Source organism: Balaenoptera physalus (assembly GCF_965194825.1).
Source record: "Balaenoptera physalus genome assembly, chromosome: 16".
NCBI lineage: Eukaryota > Metazoa > Chordata > Mammalia > Artiodactyla > Balaenopteridae > Balaenoptera > Balaenoptera physalus.
This window is the reverse complement of record NC_138898.1, coordinates 27,187,635-27,202,976: the sequence shown is the minus strand read 5'-3', so window position 1 is coordinate 27,202,976 and position 15,342 is coordinate 27,187,635. Positions and strand designations below refer to the sequence as shown.

The 15,342-nt window shown below is 48.0% G+C and overlaps 1 protein-coding gene across 7 annotated transcripts in view; it reads right to left on the bottom strand.

Annotated features, from left to right (window-relative positions):
* Window positions 1-10,670, bottom strand: part of BCL2L1 (BCL2 like 1) — a 51,856-nt gene extending 41,186 nt beyond the window's left edge. The window contains exons 1-2 of one of the 7 annotated variants that reach the window (XM_082432249.1): window positions 10,519-10,670; window positions 8,326-9,001 (exon numbers count right to left, since the gene is read on the bottom strand). In XM_082432249.1, coding sequence (XP_082288375.1) covers window positions 8,326-8,889 — 564 coding nt within the window. In that variant the 5' untranslated portion in view covers window positions 8,890-9,001; window positions 10,519-10,670. Of the gene's footprint in view, window positions 1-8,325; window positions 9,020-9,300; window positions 10,230-10,404 lie in introns of those variants that run through there. The other 6 variants (XM_082432251.1, XM_082432250.1, XM_082432248.1 and 3 more) reach the window with 6 other exon arrangements.
* Between the last annotated feature and the right edge of the window lie 4,672 nt (window positions 10,671-15,342).

Sequence of the window (15,342 nt, the reverse complement as noted above, 5' to 3'; positions counted from 1 at the left end):
CTATGGAAAGGACATGAGGCTGGGGGCTCCTGAGCAAAAGTCTCAGTCCCAATGACCAGGAGGCCAGTCTCTGGGGAGGCAAGTCAGGCTCCTTGGAAGGACACAGTGTTCCTGGCCCCGCCTGACTCGGGGGAACAAAGGCACGTGTGTGGCCAGGGAGGAGGGAGGGGAATGTTTCCCTTTCAAGAGCGGAACAAAGGATCTGAGGCATAGTTGAGTGCGTTCCAATCCCCTCCCAGGCTAGCTCCCATTCCTCAGATGATTGTCCAACAAGGTTTTCAACCTTCTAGCTTCCTCCTGAAAGGTGACCTCGGGGAGGGAGTGGCAGGCCCCACTTCACTCTACCCTCTGTCATCGGTCTCCACGAGGCAGGATTTCTATGCGCCAACCTCTAAGACCTCTCTTAGGAGTCCCAGGCCTGTGCGGGGTGTGGAGTGGGGACCCCAGGGGAACCCAGGGTTAATGGATGACACAAGGCACTGCGACAGGTTTAATGTCCCTCTAGGGGGAGTCCAAGACTAAAACTGCTACTTAGTGTGGAGCCAGGAGAGAACCCAGGAGTTCTGACCAACCCCCGGTGTGGGGTGGGTGGAAAACTCTGACAGAACTCAGTGGAAATGCATTTTCTAAACCTTAAAGGGATGATCACAGGCTGGAGAGAGAAGCTAGGTGAAGGGTGAAGGGGGAGGAAGCAAAGAAAGTAACTGACAAGAGGAAAGGGAGAGACATGGCCAAAAAAAGGAGTTTGTGTGAGGGGGGAGCCTTTAGGAATATTACTTTCCAATTTCCACACTCTAGCCAGCAAGAATCCAACTGCAGGGCTGGGACAGGAAGCAGTCCATGGAAGTCATTGCAATGGCATTTCCTGAAGAGTGAGAGAAAAACCTCCAGTTCCGAGGGGAGCTCTGGAGTCTGCCCAAAAAGCCCTGTAGCTTGGAGCTAGCCTTAAGGCCCCCGCTTGGCCTGAGAGTCTCATCAGGGATGAAACCAAGTAGCAGAAGGTCTCAAAGGCAGTTTCTTTCTGCAAAAACACTATTTACAAAAATCAGTATGTAATAAACGGGAAGCCAGATGATGTGGCTGAAGGAGCCCTTGGTTGCGGCTGCTGGTTGCTGCTGATACCGACAGTCACTATTCTGAGAGCCTTTTGACAGGAATTAACTCACTCAATCTTCAGAGCAAAGCGCTATTATTATAGCCATTTACAAGTTAAAAGACTTGCCCAAGGTCACAGAGGACATAAGTGGCCTAGTCCAGATTTGAAAGCCCAAACCCTGCATCTTCCTCCTGATGTAACCTTGGGCAAGTCACTTATCTTTCTCAGCCTGATTTCTCTCTGCTCACCTCCCTGGGTGGTTGGTTATAAGCATCAGAAAGGCAAGGTGGGGGGAATTCCCTGGCAGTCGGTGGTTAGGACTCCCACTGCAGGGGCAAAGGTTCGATCCCTCTTCAGGAAACTAAGATCCTGCATGCTGCATGGCCAAAAAAATACAAAGTATCTGGGAACACTGGAACCACAGTCCCTCAGGGAAATAATGAGCAGAACTCACTCCATTAAAAAAAATTAAAAAAAAATTTTAAAGGCAAGGTGGATATGAAAGTGTAAGCTGTAAAGTGCTACATAAACGTGGAGTAGAAATATTGTGGGGTCAGTGATAAACTACCCTACATTAACACTGGGATTAGTTAATTTTTAGCAATTAAAGTGCTGCAGCTGTTGATAAGAAAGAGCCATCCTAAAGCATGACTATCATGAAATATGCCATAATGGTGGAATCCACAAGGCCTAGGGCCAGTGAGAAGCAGGATTCCTAGACTCAACTTCAACCCTCCATCTTACAGAAGGGAAAACTGGGGCCTAGGGGTAAAATGATTTGGCCAAGGTGAGACAGTGAGTCAAGGCAGATTTGAGACTAGAACTGGGATCCTGACTAAGACCAGTGCTTGACCAACATGGAAAGGAACACTACGGAGCTCCTGGCAGGACAGAACACTGCTAGGGCCTGCCTGCCCTAAGGATGTGCCCAAAGGTCACTATGGAGTCCAAACAAGGGAGAATAGATGCTGTAGATTCTGTGAATGGGTCTCTGGCACGAGTTCTGTGGCAAAGATGATCAGAATCATGATACCAACCTGTGCTGGGCTCTATGTATCTCAGGCAGACAGATCTCATTAGGTCTTCGCCATGGCCTTGTGAGGCAGGTAATATTTGCCCCAAGGTTCAGAGAGTTCAAGGAGCTTGCCCAAGGTCATAGAGCTAGACATGGGTGATGTGGGACCTCAACCCAGACATGGTGCAGTTATTCACCAGAAATAGCCCTAGAGTGGAGGAGGACCATTCAGGACACCACATTTGAAGAGACTATCCCAGAAGAACATCTAGCTTATTTAGCCCTGATTCTATGTTCTCCAAGTGGTTAAAAAATATGGCTTTCAAGGTGGCCAGACCCATCAATATGCCATGTGCAAGCCTGGTCTTGGTCCCTTTTCACCATTTCCACCTCTACCTCTTGATTCAAGCCACTATTCTTTCTACTTGACAGCTTTCACCGGCCTCTTCATTGGGCTCCTGGCTGCCACCCTTGCAGAATTCAGATCATTTCACCCCTGCTCCTAATCTTCTCCTGGCCTCTCTCTCATTCTACCAAAGCCAAGTCCTCACCATCACCTGTAAAGGGCCATGTGATTGGGCCCCTGGCTACCTCTCCCCCCTCAATCCCAACCACTCTCCCCTCTCACCTCCTACCGCTCTCCCTCTTACTGTTTCTTCTCCAGCTACACTGGTCTTCTTGCTCATCCTTGAGCATGCCAAGCACACTCCCTCCTGAGTCCATCCCTCTGCTTATAACATTCTTTCTACAGGTACCCACATCGACCACCACCTTACCTTCTTCAGGCCTTGGCTCAAATATTACCTTTTGGTGATGCCTTCCCTACGCACTCTTTTAAAATTGCAGCCTTACCTCCTTTGCTAGGCATGCCCTATGCCTCAATGTGCTTTATTTTCTTCATAGCACTTAGTATCACCTGATATATGTTATGTATGTATGTAATTACATGTTGTCTGTTTCTCCCCACTAGAATGTAAGCTCCACAATGCAGAAACTTAATTTTATTTAATGCTGTACTGCTAGTGCCTAGGACAGCCTGACACACAGTAGGAGCTCAATTAATATTATCTGAATCAATGAATGAATGTTTAGGGACCTCCCTGGTGGCACAGTGGTTGAGAATCCGCCTGCCAATACAGGGGACACGGGTTCGAGCCCTGGTCCAGGAAGATCCCACGTGCCACGGAGCAAGTAAGCCCGTGTGCCACAACTACTGAGCCTGTGCTCTAGAGCCCGCGAGCCACAACTACTGAAGCCCGCACGCCTAGAGCCTGTGCCCCGCAACGAGAGAAGCCACCACAATGAGAAGGCCGCGCACCCAATGAAGAGTAGCCCCTGCTCTCCACCAACTAGAGAAAGCCCACGCGCAGCAACAAAGACCCAATGCAGCCAAAAATAAAAAAAATTAAAAAAAAGAATGAATGATTAGATAAAGGGCAATTCCTATTACTATTACTCTGGTTTGATAAGTGTCTGTTTCTTCAGAAATTTAGAAGGCTCTCTTTCATTAGGTACCTGCTATGCCTTAGACCTCTGCTCAGTGCCGATTAAACAAGTATGCACAAGATGTGGACTCCGCCCTCAGAAAGTTCCTAAACCTGGTAGAGGTATGGTAGTGTCAGAAATGTCTTCTTTATACTCATTTAAACTCTACCACTGTGATTTACCTATCCAAGTTCTGCTGGGTACTATACCAATAAAAAAGGCTTAGCCCCTCTTCCTGCAGATATTTGAAACCAGCGACCATGGTCTCCTGGGTCTTCTCTTCCCCAGGCTAAACAAAAAGACCCAGTGGGATTGTCTGACTCAGATCTGCCAACTGGGAAAGGGGAAGACAGACTGTCGGCTGGAGAGACAGAAGAGAAGCGGATCCAGGAGCAGAGTGGCTCCTTCAAAGAAAAGAGAGGGAGTCCTTGGGGAGGAACTCCATGGAATTAGGTTGAAGGTTGGGGGTGGGGACAGAGCCCTGCTCATTAGGTAGTAGGAGATTATGTTTCTGTAGAAGAGCAGCTCACTGGGAATTACCCCTAAATCTATCCATGCTAAACCCAGACAAAACCATGGCTGCTAAAAGAAAGCCCTGCAATGGAAGGCTGAGGGCACTGGAAAAACCAGGGAGGACGCTCAAGCCACTGGCCTCGAGACAGATACCTGCTGGGGAAGGGACAAGTAACAACTGCTGCTTCCTGTAGCCCAAACAAATCTGGTGACTACCCACACAAAAGCCAAGAAAACCCTCTAGGTTCCGTTGGGGGCCCCTGAAAAAATACTTGGGTATTTTCTACCAGAAGCTGAAGGGCTCTGTGGGGCTACTGGGGAAATCAGTCTCAGGAAGCCTGGAAAACCCTGTGATGGTGATGGCATTTTAAGGGCAACTTCAAACGTACATCCAGAAGAACCGGGTGTTTTGAGGGGGAGCCCCTGAGACACTTCTACCTCACTTTGGGACCTGAATGAGATTACTAAAAATTTCCACGTTTGGGGTTTCTAATGGGGTTTCCCCAAGAAAACCGCAGAATTGCGAACAGCTGCTGAGATCTGCAAAAGTCGCTGAGGTGCTTCAGCGAAGCATACATCAGTGCCAAAGAAGACAGAACAGGCAAGAAGAAACCTACAGAAACTAGAAGACCACAGAGCTATGCAGCCTGGGAAAGGCCAAATTATGGTTTCTCCGCCCCCCCCAACAACTGTTTATTGCTTTCAACAACGGTGTTTCCATCAAGCTAAGGGGTTTCCCAGGGACAGTGATAACAAAATGGCCTGGCCCACCGGGGTCCCCACCACATAACTGTCCACATTCCCACTGGAAAGCCCCAGAAACACTCTGTCCCTATCATTCTAGTAAACATCTCAGCGGCTGGCTTTGTTTCTCGAGAAACTCTGGGGCAAAGTTCAGTTTTCATAGGCAGATAGCCCATTCATTAAAAGAGGTGCCTCCATCCTACAATTAAGGCCCAAGGAGAGCCTTTGTTCTAGATCCTTTACTAGAGTCAAGCTATGGCAGGTGGCTATCATTATTTCATTTTACAGGTGGGAGAGATGGATGGACAAGAGAGACAAACAGGTTCAGCATCTTGGCAGGTGACTCCAGGCAGGCGGTGGTGTGGTTATATGTGTGGAATTCCAGTCCTTGGAGCACCACCCACAATTAAGTAGACATACCTGGAGCAGGCCATCTTCTCCCTTTATGCACACAATTCTTACCTACTGGTAGGGCCTGAGAAAGTTTTATCAATGAAAAATTAACAAGAAGCCCACTCTCATTGGGCAAAACCCTGATACCCACTTGAGTTTTGCCAGTGCCAGAATCTGCGGAGGCTACACACATGCCTTTGGCAGCCCGCTACTGCCAACAAAGGTGCTGTTCTTCCTGTGACTCCTGAACAAGGCCAGCATCACAGACTCGAGTGAGCACCTCCACAGGCATGTTTTGCTTGGCCCAACAGCACCTCTGGCTCACATTATTACTCCTAGGACAACCTGAAATGGAGGGAAAGAGTTTAGGCTTTGGAGTCAGGCCCACCTAGGTGTAAATTCTCACTCAGTCACTTAAGTGGCTGAGGAAGACCTGGGGCCAGTCACTTAGCTACCAGGAGCTTCATATGTAAACTGGGAATAAACCCACCTACCTTAGAAGGTTATTGTGTGGAGTATATGAAATAGCATGTCATTTCCATGAAAGAAAGTACCATGTTTTGCTTATGGCCAGCACCTAGCACGTGCCTGCCTCATAGTAGATGCTCAGTGAATTTTGGTTGCATAAGTAAAATACCTAACATAATGCCTCATGCATAAAATGTACTCTGTAAAGGCTCATTTCCTTTTCCTTTCCTGTAGGGATGCTAAATTTAGAGCATATCCCAGGGTGGAATGGCCCGTAACTCCTACACTCATGGATCCCCCAGCCACAGCCTCCAGGAAGGTTATGAGATGCCACTGCAGTAGCCAGTCGGTAAGTCAAACAGAATGGTCCCTGAGAGGGAAGTGGGCGGGTACCTTCTACCCAAAGGATCCCATGTCACATGTTCTTTACCTCCTGGCCTCAGGGAGAATGCGTGCCCAGAAATGGTTCTGACATAACTGGCTCTTCTGCACACATCCTCTCTGTTCACCAAGAGGAAGTAACATATGGTATGCTGTCCAACGGGCTCTGATAATTCTTGGGCAAAGAGACAGAAGATGGAATTTCAATCCAGTGGTGATCTAACGAACTTGCCCAGTGCTGCTGTGTCTAAAACCTCTTTTTACGTGCAACACTGGGTGACTAGCAATTCTCTGGTCCAGGTAGCCCTCTCAGAGGCTGTCTGGCAGGCCAGGGACCTCTCGCACATTGCCTTTTGTTAATAGCTAGCAATAACCCACCTGTATTAGGACCACCGGCCAAAGACAACAGTCAGGCAAAGTGGGCAAATGGCCCAAGTCTCTACTTGGAGATGCCTCAGAGGGTGTGTCAGAAATGCTGGAATCCTGTCCCTCCTGTAATAAGCTAAACAAATATTTGCCCCCAAAGAGAATCAAAGCAGGAGGGAATAGGAGAGGTCATCCCACAAACCAACAGGAACTATTTAATCATTTATCCCCCCAGGGAGTTCATTTACAGAAAAGCTTTCAAGTCTGATCAGCCTTAGCTAAAGAAAGCCCTCCACCTTTACCTTCCGCAACCCCACCCCAGTCTTCTGACCTCTACTGACTTGACCCCTTTGCCTTTTACAAGAACTGGCAGTGGGAAGAGTTGATGAAGTTGCAAAGAAATGGGAAATAAGACAGGGGGTGGGGTTCCAGGAGGTCCCTTGCTCTGTGGTAAACTGAAGTGCCTACCACACCCTAGGCCCAGCCTCTGGATAATTGCATTCTTAACATTCCTGAGTCCATGATGCATGGCCCTTTCCACCTCAGCTCCTTCAATCAATGACTTATTTTCCACAGGCTGCTTGATTTTCTGGGTTTTCTGAGGGGACAAAATACCTCTCATAAGCCCTGCCCCTCCCCGAGGCAGGGAGATAAGCAAGGAGATAGAACTGAGTTCACTGCAGAAAAGCAAAAACTGCCTACAATGACAGCCAGTAAAGAATCTCTCACCACTAGCTCATCCTGACTTGGTGATGGGCAAGGGAATTCTCTTCCCTGGCAAAGGAATGAGGCACAACTGCTGGGCCCAGAAAGTGTACCTGGGACCGACGACAACTACTACAGCAAACTTGCTGGTGTCCATCACTGTGCTCACATTAGCTCCAAGGACTGCAAGGCAAGGACGGCATGCCACATTTTTTTAGTGGAAGAAGCTGAGGCTCAAGGTAAAGTGGCCTGTCCAAGGTCACACGGCTAGTTACGTGAAAGGGCTGGGACTCACACCTGCGTCAGTTTGCTTCTGAAGTCTGTCACTGAATCTCAATGTTCCAAGGAGGCCCACAGACCAGGTTCTTGCTTTGCCAGCAAACAGTGCTCAGTGAAGAGGCCCCAGGGCCCCAGCCGGAAAGCAACAGGCGTAACAGCTGGAGCTCCCCAACCGACCCCAGGCAGTGAGGTGCAAAGTCCCTGGGCTTAATGAGTGACACAGCAAGAGCTCCGCAAACTGGCCAACCACACAGAAGGTTGCACACTTTAGAGCCAATGAACATAGGAGCGCAGCACAAACACAACTGGCCCACTGGCACGGCTTACACCCTAAAATCAGACAATCCTCAGCCATCCAAACCAGTGGGATGCAAAGTCTGGTCATGCAAACTCTGAAATAAAGGGAACTTGATTTGGGGGAGGGAAGCCCGGGACAGGATTGACAGCCCAGGGGAGTAAGATTGAAGGGGCTGGTGGGTCACTGATACTATCTTCTCCAGGCACTACACTCAGCACCCCTTAGCATGGTGAGCCATTATGTCAGAGTGAGGGGAACACTGGACTAACTTCCCACTCTCAAAGCTTTGGGGCCAAATGAACACACAGGCTATATTTTCCTCTGCAGAGAAACTGGAACACAAGTATGAAAGAGTAGGGTCATGGGGATGACCATAATGAAGATGTCTGGTCCTTGCAGAACTAGGTCATCTGTATTTCAGAACAGTTAACCTCTTGTGGTACAATGAGGCCAGTCACGTCTCCTTAACAAACAACGTCTCCAATAATCACCGAGCACAAGAGAAAGAGACATAGGGGAAAGGCTGTTGGGAATCTGACCAGAGGCCAAGGAAAAGGGACACACAAGGGGCGTGGTCCTTACCCAGCCGCCGTTCTCCTGGATCCAAGGCTCTAGGTGGTCATTCAGGTAAGTGGCCATCCAAGCTGCGATCCGACTCACCAATACCTGCATCTCCTTGTCTACGCTTTCCACGCACAGTGCCCCACCGAAGGAGAAAAAGGCCACAATGCGACCCCAGTTCACCCCATCCCGGAAGAGTTCGTTCACTACCTGCTCAAAGCTCTGATATGCCGTCCCTGGGGTGATGTGGAGCTGGGATGTCAGGTCGCTGAATGCCCGCCGGTACCTCAGTTCAAACTCATCGCCTGCCTCCCTCAGCGCTTGCTTCACCGCTGCCATGGGGATCACCTCCCGGGCATCCAAGCTGCTGCTGTGGCCAGTGGCTCCATTCACCGCAGGGCTGTCTGCCAGGTGCCAGGACGGGTTGCCATTGATGGCACTGGGGGTTTCCATGTCTGATTCAGTCCCTTCTGGGGCCTCAGTTCTGTTCTCGTCCACATCACTAAACTGACTCCAGCTGTATCCTTTCTGGGAAAGCTTGTAGGAGAGAAAGTCAACCACCAGCTCCCGGTTGCTCTGAGACATTTTTATAATAGGGATGGGCTCCACCAGTCCATTGTCCAAAACACCTGCTCACTCACTGAGTCTGGTCTCTGCTTAGTGGTTCTCTTCTGAGATCCAAAGCCAAGATAAGGTTCTGAAGGGAGAGAAAGAGCTTCAGGAAAAAAAAATTAATATGCATGCCATTTACCCTACAACATCCCATTCCCCCTCCAGGTACCAGCACTGGGTTCTTTGTGGCTCTTATGAAGGTCTGGGTCTAGCTTCCAAGGGACTTCAATGAAGTCAAATTGAAAGCACCAGTGGGCTCTGAATCATCACACCGGCTTTTTTTTTTTTTTTTACCTCAGCCAATCCATTTTCCCCAAAATGTCTTCCTCAGAAAGTCACCCCCATGGGCAGTCTGCCCCTCAACCCCACCCCCGCACCACCTACATTCAAATGTCTCGGGCAACGGCAGGCAGGTGCAGCCCCCGGAAGATCTTTTGTATCATAGGTCGGGCTAGGAGGTGGCAGCCGGGATGCCGGTAACTCAACCGGCCTCGCGGCGGCTGGCAAAAAAAGCAGCTCCGGCTGGAGGGATCATGCGACCCGGCGGAATGAGAGCTCACAAGGCGACACAGGAATTACAAAGCTCAAGAACTGGCCCCCTCGCTTGCTTCCTCCTCCATCGCCCAGATCGAGGGCGGCCGCTCAGCAGCCGCGGCCTCCTGCCACCCGGGAGCCCAGCCCCCTCGCTCTTGCACGCCCCTTGGCTCTCCGCCTCCTACTGGGAGCAACGAGAACTCTCTCGGAGATGGCTGGTGTGAGGTTTAGTTTTTGTTTTTTTCTATTTAAGTACCAGCCCAGGGTGAGGCTTCCGAAGAAACCCTGAAGGGACTTCTCAATGGGGCTCAAGATTTCGATGAGGGGCGGAGAGAGGGAAAAACTGCCTCAGATCTGCGCTCTGACTTTGGAAAGGCCATCCCCGGGCCTTTCTGGGCGGCTGAAAGCCGGGGACCCCCCAGAAACGCCGCTGGTTTTCTATGAATTCCCCAAAGGCCCTGGACGTGGCGGTGGCGGTGCGGGATTGCCGGGTCCTCCATTCCCCGCACGGACACAATGGCCGCCGGCGCCCTGCACAAAGACCGGGCGAGGGTGAGGCGCCGGGCCTCTTCTCGTGTCAGAGAGAGGGATCGAGGCCAGCTCGAGACCCCCCACAGCTGAGACCACGTTTTCCTGAGGACAGGCGGCTTCCTGGCGCCCCCGGGAGGGATTGGGGGCCGGGGGCTGCACCTCTCCGGAGCCCGGGGTGGGTGGGCTGCGGCCTCGCGGCTTCCTCCGCGCGTTAGGCCGGGTACCCGCCCGGCCACCGCCCCGTTGCTAGGCAACTGCTCTCCCTCAGGGGCGCCCCCTAGACCTTTCTGGGAGGAGGGGTCTGGCCCCCGGCGGCCCGCCCCGGCGTAGCCAATCAGCGAGCCCAGGTAGCACGCAAGCAGGACGGCGAGGGCTCCCATTGGGCGCAGCGCCTGCCACGCACAGGGGAGGCGGCGCTCTCACCTGCGAGCCCCGCGAACCGTGGGGGGCCACATACCCCCTTCATGGGCCAGGTCGTTTTCGGACGCGAGCGCTCTTCGCGGCCAAGTTCCGCGCCGTGGACCTGGGCCGGCCTACCTGGCTGAAGGCTCGCGCTGTCTCTTCCGAACGAGTCGGCCTCAGTTTCCCCTGAAGAGACCGGGAGAACTTGCAAGCTCAGTCACTTCCGGTGCCGCGGCAGCGCGCGCGAGCCCGAGACGCAAGGGGAGTGCGCGCCTTGAGGACTGGCGTCAAGAACTGGGCGAGAGCGCCCCCTTGCGGTAGAGCTGGGGAACCCGGAGACGCAAGAAAAACAAAAAGCAACGTTTACATTCACATTTCCATTCGTTCATTCATTTAGCCACTTTCATCCACCCGTCAGTTTATATATCGAAAAAGCATCGCGTTGTGGCTGAGAACCTGTGTCTGGGATTCCAGCTTTGCCGGTTGGGCAAGTTACTCAACTGCTGCGTGCCTCAATTATCCTTAACTGCAAAATGAGTAAAAACCAACTTCCCTCATTGAGTTATTGTGATGATTAAAAAAGTTGTTATTTGTGAAGTCCCTAGTATATGCTGCATAATTTCTCTCAGCAAATGTTTATTGTTTGGATTGCTGAAGATAGAGTTAGGAACAAGGCAAGACATGGCCCGTGCTTTCATAGAGACTTAAACCCTTGAGATGGAGAGAGACAGTAAACAACTAAGAAAACGAACACGGTAATTTCAAATAGTGACTAGTGCTCTTAAGAAAGCAAATCAGGGTATTGTCGTAAAGAGGGTGAAGGAAGAGGTGCTCCTTTAGAGTGGGTGGTCAGAGATGTAAGCCTTGTCCTCTCTGCCCAGTGAGGAAGAGAGGCATTTTTTCAACTGTTTCGATTGTTTGTGTAGGGTGCCAGAGACGGCCTCTTTGAAGAGATGACATAGGACCCAAGACCTGAAGTGTAGGAAGATGCCAACTCATCGGAAGAGTTTAGAGAACATCAACCTTGGCAGAGGGACTGGCTTGTACAAAGTGTCCTGAGGCAGTAAGATCTTGGCATGTCCCAGAAACTGAAGGAGAAGCAGTGTGACTGAGGGAGGGCAAATGTGGGGTGAGAGGAGGTTGAAAAGTTGACCATGGAAGTGAGTTAGACTTGATTCTAAACAGTCAAAGGTGTCTTATTTTGTGGTAATTTAATTGATTAAAAATAGGATGTTAAAAATACACCAAAGAGCATAGAATTAAGTCCTCTTCCCACACCTGCTTTCCATTCCCTAGTTCCCCTCACAGAGGTTGTCACTCTTAAGCCCTTTCCTCTGTAGTCTTTCAGAGAGGGTCACTGTATTCACAAGCAAATTTATATGTATAAACGTTTTTACACAACCAGTCGTTTGTTACAGACACTTCTACATCTTGCTTTTTTTTGCTGAGCTCTATGTTTTTAGTCGGCCTTCATTTTTTAAATTAACACACAACTTTATAAAGATATGCCATAATTTACTTGCCCAATCCCCTATTTGGGAACACTTAGGTAGTTTCCAGTCCTATCTTATTATAAATAAAGCTATAACTTATCCATTCGTTATTTTGCATATGTGGGAGTTTATCTGTTAAGTAAATTCCTGAAAGTGGAATTACCAGTAACTGAGTATATGATTTGTTTTTTGTTTCATTTTAATGCATATTGGCAACATGCTCTACATAGCAGCTGTACCAGTTTGTCCTCCCATCAGTAAAGTATGAGACTGCCTATTTCCTCACATCCTGAGCTACACAGTGTGTTATCAAACCTTTTTATCCTCACCAATCAGATAAAAACTGAGAGACACTTTTATTTTGATTTCTTTTTATTAAGAGTGAAGTTGAGCGATTTTTCATATTTATGAGTCTCTTTTGGGGGGAAGGTCTTGTTCTGATGAATTCTCTATTCATTTCATTTGCCCTTTTTTCAGTTGGTCTTTCTGTTGAACTTTTTTCTCATTGATTTGTAGAATGTTTATCCTTTTTCTTTCTACATATAAGTCATAAATAGTTTTCCAGCTTATTATTTATTATCATGGAAAAACTTTTATTTTCTATGTATTTTAATGTATAAATCTTTTTCCTTTGTGGTTTCCAGGTTCTATGTCATTCTTATGAAGACCTTCTCCGTTTGATATCACAAAAATAATTCTGTTTTCTTCTACTTGGTTTCATATTTTACATTTCAATCTTTGTTCCATCATAAATTCCCTTCAGTGTAAGATGTGAGGCAGGAATCCATAAATTTTTTCTAAATAACTACCCAGTTATCCCAATATCATCATCTTTTCCAACTCACTTGAAATGTCTCCATTACCACAATCTATATTCCCAAGTGTATTTGTGTCAATTTCTGAATTTTTTATGTTCCATGGAAAGTTTTTTTTTTTTAATTTATTTTATTTATTTATTTTTATTTTTGGCTGTGTGGAGTCTTCATTGCTGCAGGCAGGCTTTCTCTAGTTGCGGCGAGCAGGGGCTACTCTTCATTGCGGTGCGCGGGCTTCTCATTGCGGTGGCTTCTCTTGTTGTGGAGCACGGGCTCTAGGTGTGTGGGCTTCAGTAGTTGTGGCATGCGGGCTCTAGAGTGCAGGCTCAGTAGTTGTGGCTCATGGGCTTCGTTGCTCCGTGGCATGTGGGATCCTCCCGGGCCAGGGCTCGAACCTGTGTCCCCTGTACTGGCAGGCGGATTCCTAACCACTGCGCCACCAGGGATGTCCCCATGGGAAGGTTTTAAACTGGTACAGGACATGATCTGATTTCCATTTTTAAAACCTGTGGTGTCACAATCACTTCAATGTGGAAATTAAAAAATAATAATAAATTTATTTATTTATTTTTGGCTGTGTCGGGTCTTTGTTGCTGTGCACGGGCTTTTTCTAGTTGCCGTGAGCCAGGGCTATTCTTCGTTGCGGTGCGCGGGCTTCTCGTTGTCGTGGCTTCTCTTCTTGCGGAGCACGGGCTCTAGGCGCACAGCCGTCAATTGTTGTGGCACGTGGGCTCAATAGTTGTGGCTTGCGGGCTCTAGAGCTCAGGCTCAGTAGTTGTGGCGCATGGGCTTAGTTGCTCCGCAGCATGTGGGATCTTCCCAGGCAAGGGCTCGAATCTGTGTCCCTTGTGTTGGCAGGCAGATTCTTAACCACTGCGCCACCAGGGAAGCCCTGGAAATTTTTATTATGGAAGTCTCTGATGTGCTTTGGGAGCCCAGGAGAGAGCAGATGAGTGAGGGGTATTTTAGGTGGAAGGCACTGCCTCAGCAAAGGCATGGAGAGTTCACAGGAGAGTCCAGATGGGATGGCTAAGAGGGAATGGTAGCAAAGGAGACTGAATGTAAACACGTATCTGCGTGTGCAGGACACTAAATAGGCACTGGAGGAGCCAACCAGGCTTTTTGAACAGAAAGGACATGAAGAGATTTATATTGGGGGAAGATAGAGCCTTTGGGGAAGGGAACTTTGCAATATTTATCAAGAGCCTTAAAAATGGCTGTGGAAAGATCATTGAAAAATAATCTTTGATTGGAATTGAATTTAAGAAAAGAAGTGAAATGCAACCAAATTTTATCCACAGAGATGTTTATACAAGGTTATTTATAACACAGGAAAGAAAAATTAAAACTGAGAATTCAGTAAATAAGGTGATACTTTAAATGGGTTAAATTCACACATATTTAATGATGGGGAAAAATACTCAAAACATAACACTTTGTAAAAAAAAAAAGGGTTACAAAGCTATACTGAGAATTATTCTAATTTATTAAAAAATGTACATTACATGCAACATATAGTAGAAAGAATTATGCCAGGACACAAAAAGGTGGTTATTGCTACATAATCAAATTATGGATGATTTTATTTTCCTTTTTATAATTTCTATATTATCTAAACATGACTTTTTTTTTTTAATTGGAAAGCACTGTTTAAAAAACACGTTTGCTGAGATTTAGATGACGAGGAGATGCTTATGGTGTAATATTAAGTGAAAATAAAAGTATACAAAATTAGATGTGTGACATGATCTCAACTCTAAATACCATGTATAGGAAAAAAGGCTGGGAAGTCAATATGATAAAGACAAAAGAAAAATGGAGAAAGCCCTTGTGCAGATGCTAATGAGGAATGGAAATAGAGTGGTCAATAAACCAGAGATTGAGGTAGATGCTCAACCTCACTAGTTATTAGGGAAAATGCAGATTAAAACCTCAATGAGATAGCATTTCACACCCACCAGATTGGCAAAAATGAGAAAATCTGCCTTTTTTGGGTAGATGGTTATTCAGCAGTTAGTTGTGATTTTGGTGTTTTCGTGAGAGGAGGTGAGCTCAAGTCCTTCTGCTCTGCTGACGGCACTACTGCCTCGCCAGCAACTCTCTCACCTCGGCCAAGAAAATCTGATAAAATCAAGTGTGATTCAAGAATATGGAATAATTTGGAAAAAATTGTATTGTTACCAAGTAGAATTGAAGATGCCTACAACCTATGACCCAGCAATTCTATTTTTTGATATATGCTCTAAAATAACTCTTAACACATGTGAGATGCAGGTATAAGGATGTTTATAGCAGTACTACTTGTTTTAGCAAAAATATGGAGGGGCTTCCCTGGTGACGCAGTGGTTGAGAATCCGCCTGCCAACGCAGGGGACACAGGTTCGAGCCCTGGTCCGGGAAGATCCCACATGCCGCGGAGCAACTAGGCCCGTGAGCCACAATTACTGAGCCTGCGCGTCTGGAGCCTGCGCGTCTGGAGCCTGTGCTCCGCACAAAGAGAGGCCGCGATAGTGAGAGGCCCGCGCACTGCGATGAAGAGTGGCCCCCGCTTGCCGCAACTAGAGAAAGCCCTCGCACAGAAACGAAGACCCAGCACAGCCATAAATAAAATAAATAAATAAATAAATTTAAAAGTTAAAAAAAAAAAATAT